This window comes from Tachysurus fulvidraco, chromosome 25, assembly GCF_022655615.1.
Source record: "Tachysurus fulvidraco isolate hzauxx_2018 chromosome 25, HZAU_PFXX_2.0, whole genome shotgun sequence".
Taxonomy (NCBI): Eukaryota; Metazoa; Chordata; class Actinopteri; order Siluriformes; family Bagridae; genus Tachysurus; species Tachysurus fulvidraco.
Window position 1 is genome coordinate 3,124,369 of NC_062542.1, and position 17,566 is coordinate 3,141,934.

Consider the following 17,566-nt stretch of genomic DNA (forward strand, 5'->3'; position numbering starts at 1 on the left):
ATCGATGCCAAAGTCTGAAGAGATTCATCAGAACAACATTTTTCATCCTGAGCCTGTTCCTGCTGTCGCCTCAGATTCCTGTCCTCGACTGATCGGACCGATCCCTCAGTGGTGGACGTGTGCCTCTTGAGATGCTCTTCTGCCCACCGCTGCTATATAGAGTCATCGTATAATGTGGAATAAACAACAAGACGTTCCAGGACATAGTACCGGCGCTCGTATTCTTTTTTTTTTTTGTATCATCATTCTGCGTGAAAATATTAAACTTTTTTTTTTTTCCTGTGATTGTATTTGTCTCTTCTCTGTAGGTGCAGGAAGGGTAAACGATTCATCCTTTCTTTCTCTTTGGTGATTACCAAAAAGCTAAATCCTCCAGATAGCGACGTGTGTATATCTCACAGATCTCACACCATTTGCTTTTCATTTCCACACAATTTCATCCAGTAGCCCGAACACCACGTGTGCCACAGATGCCTCAGCCGTATTCAGCCTGTTTTTTCCCCCTACAGCTCCAAAGCTACCATTTTCATCTAGATCTTAAGCCCGCGACTGTGAGCACCCTCGTAATAACGTGGCCTTATTTGGAAGTCTTGTGAAGCGTCATGATGGTAATTTAATTTCTTGCTGCCACTTAGCAGATGAAACCTTGTGGTTAAACCGCTGCAGTGGCTGTCAGTTAAAACCGACGCGTAGTGGGAATTATCCTGGACTGATCTTTTCTTTCTTTTTTTCTGGTGAAATCTAAATCATCATTTTCCATTCGCCGTACTTTGCCTTTTGACGGAAGGCATTTAAGATAGAAAACTAGAGTAATTTGGGGAAATTGCATATCGTGGTTAACACAATGTCTCCTTGTGTTTCCTGTAGCAAGTAAATACGCTGGTGAAATTTTTATTTCAGTTGATGCAGGAAGGCAAAGCGGCATTAGAACGTTATGCTCGTCTCATTTCGACTAACGTTTTCCTGTTTGCTCATTGGTAATTAACCTAATTGTATTTTTTTTTTCCCTGGGTACCACCCATGAGGTTCAGCCTCTTTTCTATTTGGATGAAGAGTGTAGTCTGCGTGAGGATGCAAAGAGCCTGATTAAATCTCTGGACCACGTGTTATTTTATTTCATTATGATCTCATTGCCCTAGGACCCCAGGCTTAATGAAAACCTGTGATGTTCAGGTCTATCGGAGATTTAATTTTCAGCCCTGACTCATTCGCCACTCGTAATAAACTCAGCCATGCGGCAATTTTAGGTTAATGAAACATGGTGTTCTTTGTCTCTTCGGCGAAAACAAGAGAGACCATTGCTAAAAACCCTAAGGATAACCAGACAATGATAATGTTCTGAAAGAGATTCTGAAAGAGTTCATTTGCGATGTTCAAAATGAACATCTAACAGTTTAAATTTTTGCGAATATTGGTCCATCATAATAGTTCAGAAATCGCTAAAATATCTCTGTACATGAAGCGGAGTGTAGACCACATAGACGTGTTACACAGAACGGGCAAGCTGCGGCTAACGGACCCCACACTTTTAGGTCTGATGAATGAAACACGGGTCAAAATAGTTCCCTGAACAACACCAGGTGTGTTTGCATTAATCACGAACGTCATGGAAATTCATTAAATCTGCACAGGACTCCGAAGGTGATGCATTTACAAAGAATCTGGAGAGCAGGGAAGCTTATGCAAGCTGTGCTGTTAAATTTCGAGCTACTCAGTGGGAGAGAAAAGCTGCCATGCTTAGTGCTGGACCAGCCATAGTAATGGCACTGAGCGTACTGGCTGGTGCTGTCAGCTCTATTTAATGAGCTATTCCTGACCAGAGCAGGACCCAATTTTGAAGGGATACTAGTGCACTTGAGGCGGTTTATGAGCCTCCAGAGAACACCCATTGGCTCAGTTTTTTTTTTTGAGCCAGGCTCAGGCAGCTGGACATGTTCATCAGAAACCAGGTTAACGTTCCTCTTGGGAGTCAGCAAATTGTTTAGCAGCGACCGCTTTAATGTTCAACCCTACAGTCCATATGGGGTCTCTGTAGCTACTGTTTATACTCATACAACCCAGGGATTTTTTATTTTTTTTTTTACTAGAAGTTGAAGATGGTCTAATGCACCCAATCTCCAGAACATATTCCTGTACATGTTTTATTTATTTATTTCCTTTTTAAAAGAAGCAGCTAATACACGAGCGGACGATGTCGCCCTGCTTTAATTAACAGCTTTATTTTGTAAGCCTTGTGTTCCAGACACACATTCAATGCACTTTAGTGTGATTACCTATGCCCAGTGGACATTAGAGGCAGATTGACACGAGTCCCATGTGAATACCTCAATGGACTCGATGCAGCGAGCCAGAAAAAGCCTCTCAACCCATTAGGGGATTTAGAAATAGTCGCTCATCAGGGAAACACAGGTTTCGAGTGTTTTTTTTTGTTTTTTTTGTCTCTCTGTGTTTGGCTGTCGATGGCTTTTGATGCAACGACACTCCAGGCTGTGTGTGGTAAACTAAACAAAATCCGTTCAATATGGGTTCTTCTATTTTTTTTTTTTTTTTTTGGGAAATTCTGCGTGGCTTTTGGTTTTCATTTATAAGAGGAAGCCAGAAAACACAGTGTACTGTTACTGAAAATGTCGAACGTTTACAACCTCTCATCCTAAACCCAACAAATCATCTTACGTGTCGTATCACCGTATATAGTAAGATGTAAAGTGTTAGGATTTAATCTCCAGCCACTTTTATTCACAAATGCATTGTGTTTATTAAAGGTACATCTTCCGTAGGTCTCAGATCCAGGACTACTTGCATCATAAGCATGTGCTATAACTTTCTGTCTCGCTGTCCACGTGATGTTTCTTCACATGTTGTTAATATAGAGTTCTCCAGGATTCCCCTCTATCTTGACTCAACCCCAGTACCGCCTCGAACAGCTCGATAGCATAATGCTGCCACCACCGTGCTTCACTGTGAATATGGTATGACTGTCTTGTTCTGGCTCAAATCATAACATTTTTCAAATTATTCCCAGGGACCGATTAAGACATTAGATTTCTGAAACACCTTAATTTTTGCCATAGGTCTTCGGGCAGCCGAAGGATAGGACGTCAGTGTTGTCTTATTTTTTACTTGTGGAGGAACGGCCTGTTTTGTTCATTCTGCAAATTGATTAACACATCTCTTCTGATCGATAACTTTTAATAAGGAGATCCCATACATGCTTTATCAGCTCTTTAAGATTTAACCTCTCAACCCCAGCCACTAAGCGTCTGTTGCTCTAGTGACCCACCTTCTGTTAAAGCAACAACCTCAGTTGTGTACAATACATCTCACACTCACGACTTCATTGTCAGCGTGTATCCTGTTTTTGTGATTTTTTTTAATGTGCCGTCGTTTACTTGTTTCAGGGCATGAACACATTTCAAATCTAATAATCTTAATATCGTATGTGATTGAATTCAGTACACCAGTTCTGAATGTTAGCACATTCAATGTTAGCACATGTTAGCATATGTTTTACACAAGGAATAAAACTATTATGGGATGTGCCGTTAACAGAAAATAACCAACACCTTTATTTACATACAAAGACTGTTTACGAGCCTACACAGTGATCATTAACCTTTTAAAACGTAAAAATTCTCTACAACAGTCTGCGAGCAGCCTAAAGCTAATAATACAGCAAGTAATACAGCAAAAAAAAGTTTTTAGTTCTAGTTAAAAACTCTGTAGTCTCTACAGACCTTCAGGTGTGGTTGTGTGTTTGGAAACAGTGTCGGTTCCTCATTAGACATCGTCCTAAGGATTTCCTCTCATGGCGTCTATGGAAAACCCTCATGTCTTTGGGCTTGAGAAACAATGCTGTGAAACCACCCTGTGGCTCGCACAGCTATTTCATTATTACTAAAAATTCTATTTCTGTGGGTTTTACGCAAGCATTGTTTTTGGGAAAGGCTTAGGCACATGATTTCATTACCGTCCAACTGAACGCAAACAGCGTTTTTAAATAAACCCAACCCTAACTTAAAGATTGCCACAATCTCTGTGTTTTTCAATGGTTTAATAACAGTTTAGGACTTTTTCCACTTTTTTCAAATATTATAAATATGCCGTTATACACACACACACACACACACACACACATATATATATATATATTTTTTATATATATATATATATATATATATATATATATATATATATATATATATATATATATATATATATACTCCATATGTATATGTGATACAAATACAAATATAAAAATAAAAATACAAATTATTTCCGCATTAAGAAGTTTGCAGTTTCTGGTTTCTTGTTTACATGATTCAGCATTTTTTCTTTTTTTTTCTTTCTTTTAATAGAACAACATCATCATGTTGTGGTACACTGCGATATGCAGTTAGACAAAAATAATCGCACAGTAACAGGGTGGCACGTTGGCTTAGTGGTTTGCACGTTTGCCTCACGCCTTAAGGGTCGGGGTTCGATTCTCGCTTCTGCTTTGTGTGTGCGGAGTTTGCATGTTCTCCCCATGCCTCGGGGGTTTCCTCCGGGTACTCCGGTTTCCTCCCCCGGTCCAAAGACATGCATGGTAGATTGATTGGCATCTCTGGAAAATTGTCCGTAGTGTGTGTGATTGCGAGATTGTGTGTGTGCCCTGTGATGGGTTGGCACTCCGTCCAGGGTGTATCCTGCCTTGATACCCGATGACGCCTGAAATAAGCACAGGCTCCCCGTGACCCGAGGTAGTTCGGATAAGCGGTAGAAAATGAGTGTGTGAGAGTGAGTAACTCTTTGTGATGTCATTGATTATTTTATTACACTAGCAAAACCCAGATTTAAGATATTTCTTTAGTGTTACTCATTGTATTTGTAACCTCTCGAATTTCAACCCTTCGTATGTTTCCTCTGTCATTAGTTAGCTGCTTGTCTTGTGGCCAGTTTGACACACTCCACATCTAAACAGAGGATTTTAGCACACTCTTTAACTTCAATCAAAATTCTTCGAAGAAAACTAGGCCAGATGTCGGCGTGCTATTTTGGTGCGTTTTATGACAGACTGCAGCAGCCCAGGCCGCCGATGACAGTTTGGGTTTTAGTGATTGATTTTGATCGAACACGCCGAGAGCCTTCTCTGCCTTCAGTGCCGCAGTTGCTAGAATTCTTTCCACAAGTTCTGCCCGAATTGCTATCTCATCGATTCGAGAAGTAAAGGATGTGAAATGGGCATTACGCTGACCCTGGTGTTGTTTAAAACGCCACTTCAGAAAAAAAATAAACAGATAACACGAAGAGCAACAGTTCCTTTGAATGTGAGATCTGGAAGTCATTGACTGAAGCTAAGGTTATCTTCAAATATCTGTCACGTCGTGCTTTCTCAGTGACATGCAGCGGTTTGAGACTTTTGCCAAGCTGTGCGCTTTCCTTGCTTTCATAAATCTTAGTACAAAAGTAGATTTTCCTAGAAGCATTTGCATTGATGTGTAAGAGGATTTTTTGGGGATTATATAACCATTATATAAGTCGCCAGCTATTTTTCTCCTGCGTTCCGCATTCCATTTGCATAAAAACCAAGGACTAGGTCTCCTCGATAAATAACGTCAAATCAACACGGCAGCTCACGACATCAACTGTTCATTCATCAACTGTAACATTTCTTCAGTTTCCACAGAGTACTACCATATATTTAAGTATTTAACTTGAACAAAACAAACAGGTATATTATAATAAGGAATATTTAAAAAAAAACTGTGATACAACACCTGAGACTCCTTTTAAAAGTTACTCATCAAGAAATTGATTTTTTTTTAAATTTTCAGATATTAACAATGTGTAACATAGAAAGTTTAGGAATCATGTTATTACGAATAAAATATTTAATTATAAAAAATTAAAATTATTTAATCATAAAAAATAATTGTTCACTGTAAATTATGCAGAGATTAAAGTGAAAAGATAGAAAAGCAACACCAACAAGTCTTCAGATCTTAACAGAGAGAATAATAGAATTAGACCAAAAACAGGTATTAAATCATATGAAGAACGTTGCAGAATAATTTGATCGCACAAGAACCCCGAGGAAGAAAAATCCAGTCATTTCTCGACTAGCTGAATAATCTTTGGCTTAATCTGTTAAGTGGGTTAAGGGTTATGAATGTATTTATTTACAAGACGTTGGACATTCACGAAGATCGTGTCTTTTCTGAAAAGAAAAAGAAAAAAGAAAAAGAAAAAAAAACACGTATCGTACTCGTGCCCCTTAGTGGGTGTAATTTTATGGATAAGAAAACTAGTTCATGTACAGTAGATGTCTACTTGATCCACTTCAAATCGTATAATGCTCACGGATTACTGCACTTTTATATCTGAAACATAGCATCGAGTTAGAATCGCTTGTTTTTTTTATTATATTCACAGCATAAATACAACCATAAATCAAGCCAACACAAACCCATAAAGTAGAATCAAGTAGAATCATTCAATTATGACAAAAGAAGGGGCGCTTTATAAACAGAGGATGGGCCGGCCTGTCGGTGCAAGCCGTAAACCGACGCCTCAGCTGAGGGAAGATTTTACGCTAGGTTATTGTTTTTATATTTATTGTTTATATAGTTTAAAATATTTTTATTGGCATAGAAATGCAAGAAAAATATTTTCACTTATGATTTTCAGTCTTTTGTCTCATTGTTTATTTTGTGCTCCCTGCTGTCCTTGTCTCGTGGCTGATTCGGCATTTCCAGTGGAAATCTGGTGGAAAATATGTAGTTCAGTTTAGTTTGCATACTTGCTATCGATACTTGCAACTTCAGCTCTGTACTAATCTCCACCTGATGCCCATGTGCCCCATCTCTTTTACCATTCCCACCTCCTGCCCTATGCCCCCCTTCTCCATCCATGCAGCCCTACCTTCAATCTTACCCCATTCCCATGTCTCTCTCTTTAGATCTCATCCAAACCAAGCACACAATCAGAGATCTATTATTAAAGGTGGGGTCTCCGTTGTTTGACAAATGCTTCAGAAAACGTAATTGGGCCACCAAACAAAACAAAAACAAAACTAACGTGTAGGCAATGAGCAGAAAGGGGCGTGTCTTGTCAATATGGGAGGAGAGAGTGTTCAGTGCACATGTGTGACATTAGCAGAAAGCGGTTTTAATATCGACACGGCGGAAAAAAACAAAGAAAGAAAGCGAAGAAAGACTTACGATAAGGTAAGAAGTAGGACGTGTTAATATAGGATCAGCTTTCCAGGGATGGAGAGAACTGAAAGTCTTTCGCGTGAAACGGAGATAAACCTTTCACGGTACAACACACAGTACAAAAACACATTTGTATTACCATAGTATTACTCATTGAGTTCATTTATTGATAAAAATATCCCCTCGGTCAGCTGCCCCAACAGGGTCCCCCATAATACTTGTCTGGGTTATACTTGGGTTATACTTGTCTGGTGTATGTGTGGGGCGGAGCTATCAAAACAGGGGTGGGACCCATTTGGGTTAGGGGCGTGTTTGTTTTGGTGATTTCAAATGTCAAAATTGGCTTTCAAACAACGGAGACCTCACCTTTAATATCCAGATGCATACTGGTTTTTGTGACTTGACCAACAAAACATTTTTTTGTGCAGACTGACCATGCACACCTGTGCAAAAAGCTCTCGGGTCACGGGGCGACCTGAGTCAGCCGTATTCGTGACACAAACTCTAGACACCTGCAGATAAAGATATATTATGCTGCCATCCTCCTTTTTCTAAGACGAAGTGACCGGAGGTGGGCAGAACCTTCGACCAAGAGCTAGGAACGGATTAACTGCATATACATAAACACTTAGATAATATATTCATCCATGCAAATGAAAGAATTCATGCTATTTTCAGGAATTCAGTTCTCTGAAAAGGACATCAGCTGCTTTCAGATTATGCGCCTAATCCGCAAAACTGTGCGCTAATCACAGACGATCAGCGATTTCCAACAGGAAGTTGAGATTTCCTTTTCACACAGCCAAGTGGGCTGTAACACACACTTCTTTGTTGTGGGCTATTATTCTCAAGCCTATCACATGGACAGCCCAAGGCTTAGACGGTGACTTGGTCCCATAGGGGCTTTTGCTAACAAAGCCACGCTTGTTTTGCTGGAGGTCGATATTTAGCCACTGGGTTGATGAATGTTTACCTGAATAAACATGCAAAAAAACCCGGACTTAGCAAATGCCACAGCTGGAGCTGCATGAATGCGGATGAAATAGGAATTTTATGGATTAGAGCAGTGGTCCCCAACCCCTGGGCTACCGGTCCGTGGACCAAATGGTACCGCACCGCCCAAGAAACATTAAATTATTTCCATTATATTTACTGTGGTGTATTTCTCTCGGGTTTGTGCAACTTTCCATGGACGAGAGGTTAACCGGGAGCTGAGAGACGTCACCTAAAGCCGCACCAATACCGCGCATGCGCAAAATATCATGATATTGGGCCGGGTTTAGGTGACGTCTGGAGCTTAGCGGCTGTAAGCAGCAGTGGTGTTGTAGCTTTGGTGGAGAGAAGGTGTGTATCGCTCTTCTCTCTGTTCACCGGTACTTTCTCATGTTTAACAGTGCTTGGTGTACATGTATATTGTACGTGGGATGTGGTAGCTCAGTGGTTAAGGTGTTAGGCTACTGATCGGAAGGTCATGGGTTTGAACCCCAGGTCCACCAAGCTGCCACTCCTGGGCCCCTGAGCAAGGCCCTTAACCCTCAGTTGCTCAGTTGTAAGTCACTCTGGATAAGGGTGTCTGCTAAATGCCGTAAATGTAAATGTAAATATTGTGTTTGCTCAAATTTAACCCACAAATTAGCAAAAATGAGCACGAAACAGACGTCGTTAGAAAGTTAGAAACTCTGCCGGTGTTCTGGATTAAAGTCATGGCGTAATACCCTGAGATTGCCACCACAGCACTTAAATCCCTATCGCCATTTCCAACATGCTATCTGTGTGAAGCGGGGTTTTCTGCAGTGACGGCAACCAAAACAAAACAATGGAATAAACTGGACATAAGCAACACACTTCGGGTGTCATTGTCTCCTGTTACCCCAGATGGAACCGTCTCGTTGCAAAGAAACAAGCTCAGGGTTCTCATTGATTTAGCGTTGTAGTGAGTTAAAAATGCATGTTTAAATACAATTAAACTAAAATTATTAATTTTAGTTTAATTGTATAGCCCCTGCCCCCACCCCCAGCGGGCTGCGGTAAAATGATCAAACATTGACCGGTCCGTGGCGAAAAAAAGGTGGGGGACCGCTGGATTAGAGTCAAGCTCACAATTCTGTTCAAGCACCAAAAAATGGATACATTTTTAGTTCTGTCTCAGTACATTACTGCAGCTTGGCAGCTCATCCACATTTACACCTATGACCTTAAATTTACGTTAACAAGCGATTAAACCTGATAAGTGATACGTGAAAGAGTTTTTAGGACGCATGACACGTATCATGAAACCTGGGTTGTCGGGTTGTTAACAAACTAGCAGTACACCAGTGTCACATATGGGAGACGAAGGATGCGAGTGATGAAAGTTTATTATTATAAAGCTCAGCACAAAAAGAACAGATGACAAACATCACACAGCAACAACAGCTTGACAATGAAGTGCACAGAAACTGGAGCTTCAATAAGGCTTAAATGCGACTGATGGGTAATGTAGCATCTGAACGGCAAATTCGGCACAACCATACCAACCAGTTGTGCTGAGTTTAAGGATGAATCTGTATAGGATAATTAAATGAAACATTTTACTATTCATAAATAAAATTCATCCACAGCCCTTTTTCGTCTGCAGAGCCGCTGAGAAGTCATGCTGTAGAACACCCGTACGAACAGACAAACATCAGCGGTCATTTTATATACCGTATATCATTTTATGTAATGATAGCCGGACCACAAATTCTGAAGAATCGATGCTGCATTGCATCAAGAAATGAACTGAGATTCTGATTTTAGTGTGATGCTTTTGGCCATGTCTGGATGAATAGTCTTTATGCTCTGGATGGAAACTCATCATACTTTAGTCATAACTCACTGTGACAGGGACACTAAGTCAAGGCTAAGCTATTTCTCTTAGGAAAGTGTCTCTTAACATGACTGCATGAGAGAGAGAAACAGAAGAAATGATTTATTTATTATTATATATTTATAGTTTATGAACTTCTGTCCAAATTATGAAACATGCTTGTACATGTAGTATCATGTAGATGCTAAATTTTACATTCTACATATGAAATGCCAAATGATGCTGAGATGGATAGGACTACCTATGGAGCCTATGGATGTGGTACCTATGAGATGTGGTACTTATGTGGTCTGGTACCTATAAGATGTGGTACCTATCTGGTACGTACGAGATGGATAGCACTACCTATGGAGCTTTTGGATGTGGTACCTATGAGATGTGGTTAATATAAGATGTGGTACCTATGTGGTACCTATGAGATGTGGTTCCTATGAGATGTGGTACCTATGAGATGTGGTACCTATGTGGTACCTATGAGATGTGGTTCCTATAAGATGTGGTACCTATGTGGTACCTATGAGATGTGGTTCCTATAAGATGTGGTTCCTATAAGATGTGGTACCTATAAGATATGGTACCTATGAGATGTGGTACCTATGAGATGTAGTAGTCTAGTGTTTAAGATGTTGGACAACCAATCGGAAGGTTATGAGTTTTATTCCCAGGTCTACCAATCTGCCACTGCTGGGCCACTGAAAAAAGGCCCCTAACCCTCAGTTGCTCAGGTGCATAAATGAGACAAAAATTGTAAGTCATTCTGGAAAAAGGGTGTCTGCCAAATGCTGTACATGTAAACGTATGGAGGAAGTATTTGTGCTAATATCACCTAATACAGCTTGTTTGAATGTGTGTGTTGCTGTCTAATATGATGAAATGTCATGCATTCTTGACTCTAGACCTTTGTTAGACCTTTTCAACTTAAACAAGACTATCTGATTTACAGCTAAATGTTAACCCATTCCCGAGTCACTTTTCCGTTCGTCTCCAGGGAGATTTTCTATTCTCTCGGTTCGTTCACCGAGGATTAAGGCGCTTGTATCCGCGAAGCAATTTTGAGTAGGAAAGTGCAGATCGTTATTATGGTATTGATACTTTAATCTTAGAACCTGACATTTTATTTAATAACTTGGTAATTCATTCATTTTATAGTATCCTAATAAGGATAACATGTTGAAGCAATACTGCCATCTCCCCCCCACACAGCTTCATGGTGAACACACACACAGAAAAAAATAAAAAAGAGATATTGAATGCGTACTGATTTCTCGTCAAGTCCTGGGTAAAATATGGACACTTTTATATGACATTTATTCTTTTTATTATTATTTATTATAATTTATTCAGCTTTTATTTAGATAGTAATTTATTTTGCTAAGGATGGCTATGATGTTTATAATATTTTCCGTCATTATAGCAATAAAGATTGACAGATTAATTGCTCTCTCAGCCAAATACTTTTTTCGGTAATATTCTGGCTGGGTTTACCCCAACTATAACTCCTCATGCTTGAATTTACTATGGATAAGTGTGACCCTTTAGATAATAAAAATTAAGAGAGCGATTCATTTCATTTACCAGTTATATAGAAAAGCAAAAGAAGTTTCATATATTTGCTCGAGTGTAAAGCAATATTTGTGACTTGATTCCTTTTGTAATCATTTGAATCTTTGGCAAGTGTTGTATTAGGGTTGCAGAGACATTACTTTATTTTTTGAATAATCAAAATAACCCTGTTACACTTTCTAGCCATGCTTAAGCACTATTCGGATGGGACTAGTTTTACGTTGGGACATGGAGTAATGCAATTTTACCTCAGGACGTCTGTAATATTAATTGGCCAATTCGCACGGGACAAGACATCTCAGTAAAACTAGCAGAAGTGGGATGGGTAACTCGCTTTACACACCACAGTAACCTCCTTGTTGTCATGTGCGTATGACGTTGCTTCCTGTTATCACGTATGCAAACAGACAACTTGGCACCTCCATGCTTGCAAGACGCGGCAAAAACTACTTTTAAACAGGAAATGACGGAATTTTACCGTACATATTTACAGCGGGTCTTTTCGGACGGGATTAGATTTACCTGAGGTAATTTTTCCGGACCTTTTTACAGAAGGTAAAAGTCACCGTAATCTTTACTGACATTGTCCGTAATGATTACTGAGATGGCGCATTCGGACGGGACTAAAATCACCGAGAAGCTCTGGTAATAATTACTTTACCCCCACGTCCCCACGTAGAACTAGTCCCGTCCGAATAGTGCTTTATACAATAGAGTCTATATGCTGTACTTTGTCTGCATTTACAATGGTCATTCATTCATATACACTAACTGCTTCATTATTGTCTTTGTGAAAACAGACCTTTGCAGGCAAGTGGCAACAAAAGCAATAACTACAGGCAAAGAGGGGATTGGTTAAATATTCAGGAGCGGGTAGGATTTGTCAGACTGTCTGTGGGAGGGATCGGTCAAGCTTTCTGCAGGAGTGGGAGGGATCGGTCAAGCTTTCTGCAGGAGTGGGAGGGATCGGTCAAGCTTTCTGCAGGAGTGGGAGGGATTTGTCAAGCTTTCTGCAGGAGTAGGAGGGATCGGTCAAGCTTTCTGCAGGAGTGGGAGGGATCGGTCAAGCTTTCTGCAGGAGTGGGAGGGATCGGTCAAGCTTTCTGCAGGAGTGGGAGGGATCGGTCAAGCTTTCTGCAGGAGTGGGAGGGATTGATCAAACATTCTGCAATAGTGGTTTCAATCTGTCAAACTGTGTGCAGGAGTGGGTGGGATTGATCAAACCTTTTGCGGGAGTGGGTGGGATTAGTCAAAGTTTGTGCTGAAATGGGTGGGATTGCTCTTTTGACAATATTGACTATTGTTCAGCTGGTTATTATTTATTTATTTATTAATTTATTTTGAATAATTTGTGTTTGAAGATTTTTTTACTGGAAAAATATCATGATCTTTGCATAGTTTATTGTCATGTGTATTAATATGAATGCAAGCTCTTTTTAAATAGCTCTGTAGAATATTTATTATAAACTCTGTCCTTTTACAGGATGGCTCAAGGCAGCGCAAAGAGAGAAAGAAGACTGTCTCCTTCAGCAGCATGCCTACAGAAAAGAAAATCAGCAGTGCTAGCGACTGCATTAATTCCATGGTGGACGGATCCGAGTTGAGGAAAGTGCGGTCCAACTCCCGAGTTTACTATCGATACTTTCTACTCGATGCAGACATGCAGTCTCTCAGGTGGGAGCCATCGAAAAAGGAGTCAGATAAAGCCAAAATTGATGTGAAGTCCATTAAGGATGTGCGGACCGGTAAAAATACGGACACTTTCAGGACCAACGGCGTTTATGATCAGATTTCAGAAGACTGTGCATTTTCAATTATTTATGGAGAGAATTATGAGTCTCTGGATTTAGTCGCAAACACGGCTGATGTAGCTAACATTTGGGTGACAGGACTCAGGTACCTGATGTCGTATGGGAAACATACCCTAAACATGATTGAAACTAGTCAGAACAACCTGCGCTCTTCTTGGCTTGGAGATCTTTTCGATGAGGCTGATGTTAGTGGCAGCAAAAGTTTAAGTCTTTGTACCGCCGTACAGCTGATTAAGAAATTGAATCCTGGACTGAAGAATGTTAAAGTTGAACTCAAAATCAAGGAGATGCATAAAACAAAAGACAAAATGGGGTGTAATGTTACAAAGGAGGAATTTGATGAGATCTATCATGATCTTTGCACAAGACCAGAAATATATTTCTTGCTTGTTCAGTTTTCTAGCAACAAAGAATTTCTTGATACCAAGGACTTAACAATCTTTTTGGAGGCCGAACAAGGTATGGCCCAGGTTAGTGAAGACACAAGCTTAGAGGTTATTCGGAGGTATGAACCATCCAAAGAGGGGCAACTCAAGGGTTGGCTGTCATTAGACGGATTTACAAACTACCTTATGTCCAACGACTGCCACATTTTTGATCCGGAACAAAAGACTGTATGCCAAGACATGAATCAGCCTTTGTCTCACTATTACATTAATGCGTCTCACAATACCTACCTAATCGAAGACCAGTTCAGGGGGCCCTCGGACATCACAGGGTACATCCGTGCTTTGAAAATGGGATGTAGAAGCGTAGAGCTTGATGTTTGGGATGGGCCTGACAATGAGCCAGTAATATACACAGGTCATACCATGACGTCTCAGATTGTCTTCCGCAGTGTTATTGACATTGTAAACAAATACGCCTTTGTAGCGTCTGAATTTCCTCTGATTCTATGTTTGGAAAATCACTGTTCTATAAAGCAGCAGAAGGTAATGTTTCAACACCTTAAAAAAATCCTTGGGGACAAAATTCACACTGATCCACCCAAACCCGAAGACACCTTCCTCCCATCCCCCAGTGATCTGAAAGGTAAGATTCTTTTGAAAGGAAAGAAGCTAGGGAGCACCTGCACAAGCTGTGAGGGGGAAGTGACTGATGAGGATGAAGGGGCAGAAATGTCTCAGCGAATGAACATTGAAGGAGGAGAACCACAGACTGTTACTCAACCTAAAAAGTTTCAACTCTCTAAAGACCTCTCTGACCTGGTGACCTTGTGTAAATCTATTCAGTTTAAAGACTTTCAAACAGCATTCCAGAGCCAGAAGAATTGGGAGCTTTGCTCTTTCAATGAGGTGTTTGCTAGCAGGTGTGCTAGCGATTTTCCTGGTGAATTTGTAAATTACAATAAGAAATTTCTTGCTAGAGTTTACCCTAGTCCAATGCGAATCGACTCAAGCAATATGAACCCTCAGGACTTTTGGAAGTGCGGTTGCCAAATAGTTGCAATGAACTACCAAACTCCAGGTCTGATGATGGACCTGAACATTGGCTGGTTCAGGCAAAACGGCAACTGTGGCTATGTGCTTCGTCCAGCTATAATGAGGGAGCAGGTGTCTTATTTCAGTGCAAATACTAAAGATTCAGTGCCCGGAGTATCTCCACAACTTCTTCACATAAAGATCATCAGTGGCCAAAATTTCCCCAAACCCAAAGGCTCAGGTGCCAAAGGTGATGTTGTGGACCCTTATGTATATGTCGAGATCCATGGCATCCCTGCTGATTGTGCCGAACAAAGGACTAAAACGGTCCATCAGAACGGAGACAACCCCATTTTTGACGAGAGCTTTGAGTTTCAGATTAACCTTCCTGAGTTGGCGATGGTACGGTTCGTTGTTCTGGATGACGACTACATTGGAGATGAATTCATTGGTCAGTACACCATTCCTTTCGAGTGTCTACAGCCAGGCTTCCGTCATATTCCCCTTCAGTCGTTAACAGGTGAGGTACTTCCTCATGCCTGGTTGTTTGTGCACGTGGCCATTACCAATCGACGTGGTGGAGGAAAGCCTCACAAAAGAGGGTTGTCTGTCCGCAAGGGTAAAAGGAGTCGGGAGTACGCCACTATGAGGATACTGGTTATCAAGGCATTGGATGAGGTTTTTAAAAGTGCCATACTGCCACTTCGAGAAGGAACCGACCTCAGAGAGAACGTGCAGGTAGGAAATGATTCTATCTTACAAATGTTCTTTTTTGATGTAGTACGCAACCCTGGGCTCTAGGCTCATAAATGATGGCTATAAAACGTTGAATTATGAGCCGCAAGTAGGAGAAGTTTGACTGTAGTCAGGATTTATGTGTGAGCCTGTTTCTCTTTGAACCCTGAATGACTATCAATATCTATAATTAAAATGTCGTATTCAATGCCATCCAAGGTTTGTTTGATGATGAAATTCCCAGTCAGGTCTTTCAGACATTTATTTTACTTTGGGTTAATTTATTCATAATGCCCCTCGACTACCTGCAGATAGAGCTTCAGTGGGACTTAGCCCCCACTAAAGTCTGTCCAGCTCTCACACTTCCTCAACTGTAGTCTGAGTCTACACATACTGTACAAACCAGCTTCACAGGTTTCAGATCTTTTCACACTTACCCATACCTTAGTGACTACATCATATAGCTGCATTGCATTCTGGGACTTTGAGCCAAATGTCATCTGCAGCTTTGCACCAACATTGTTGAATACCACTGAAAAATGTAACCTATTGCAGCAAATGCTTTTTAGGATCTACTTTTAGTTACTTTTCTTCCAAATAAAAATGAAGATCTTCTAATTAGTTAGCAAGAGAGAGTCAAGATCAAGTCCAAGATTTAACCTAGTTTTCCGTTTCACGTCGTGTTCACTTTAACAACTCTTTACACGCTGCTCATCCTGTGAAAACTATCGACTCGCCTCGAGACTATAACAAATCTTAGGTGTCCTGTTAAGCTGCTGCATGCTATTTTTTTCCTTTCACATTTAGTCACATCTTTGCTCTAACAAACCTTGCAGGTAACATACACTAAACCACTTCCTGTCACAACCCAGTGTTCATTTACAGATCACAGACAGTCGACGTAGAAAGCTATTTTTTTAAATTGTTTTTACTGTCTACTCAAGAATCATGTCACATTTAAACATTAGCGGTTGTAACCTAGCATCAAAAAAATAAATGTATGTGTTGCATACAGATTTGTTCACATTGTGGCATGATGTGACATGTGTGTTTCTTCAGAACTCTGTAGCGTCATTTAAAGAACTGTGCGGTTTGTCAGCGGTGGCCAATCTGAAACAGTGCATCCTGGCTTTGTCATCTCGTCTCATGGGTGCCGACAACAACCCGCTCGTGCTTTTCAACCTGAAGGAGCAGTACCCCAGCATGGAGCCCCAGGGGCTGCTGCCAGATGTCCTCAAGAAGGTTCTCGCTGCGTACGAGTTGGTGAGAATCTTGTACTGAGTCTCAAGATTGAAAACAATATGCAGAAATTTCTGCCAAGGTTATTTTACCATACTTTTCTTATCACCTATACTGATTCTACCCCCACCCACCCCCCCCCAACCCCCACCCACCCACCCCAACCCCCCATACTAGACACCTATACATGCTTTTCTCCTCATTAAGTTTTAAACAGAGAATTTCACTCAGATCATTATACAGCTGTCACTATTAATAATTCATAAAGCCTGACACACATTAGTAACGACTGGTCTTTTTAAGGTGTGAAGATTCCATTTAAAGATGACAAATCATTACAGCAGAGCCTCAAAATGGGTTTTATTCAGCAAAGAAAGAAGCCAAGTGCAGTCTGAGACTGGGAGCGCACACAGAAATGGGTCGCGTGGTCATTTAAACCGAATCACCTCATGGCCTATTCACAGATAGACTTCCTCATTCTTCTCTGTGTCATCTCAGGTGCCCTGACATTTCAGGCAGATTCGAAATTACCAATCAGTAGAGGATGAATTTCTTGCCCAAGGCACCCAAGACAGGAAGATTACAAATCCAGGCTATGGGTTTTTCATTCTCAGCTCAACAGATACTTTCAGTACGCTGTTATTAAAGCACAGAACGGATAGTGACCGTGGATCAGGACGACGTTAATAACCTCAAACAAAACGATGTCACGAGGTTGAATTGTGCTCTGTGGTACTGTTTATTGAATGTTTAGGC

The 17,566-nt window shown here is 40.7% G+C and overlaps 1 protein-coding gene across 1 annotated transcript in view; it reads left to right on the top strand.

The window, feature by feature from the left end:
* Positions 1–17,566, top strand: part of LOC113649709 (inactive phospholipase C-like protein 2) — a 43,425-nt gene that overhangs the window by 9,101 nt on the left and 16,758 nt on the right. The window contains exons 3-4 of the mRNA XM_047808459.1: positions 13,088–15,574; positions 16,631–16,834. Of these exons, the coding sequence (XP_047664415.1) occupies positions 13,088–15,574; positions 16,631–16,834 (2,691 nt within the window). The remainder of the gene's footprint in view (positions 1–13,087; positions 15,575–16,630; positions 16,835–17,566) is intronic.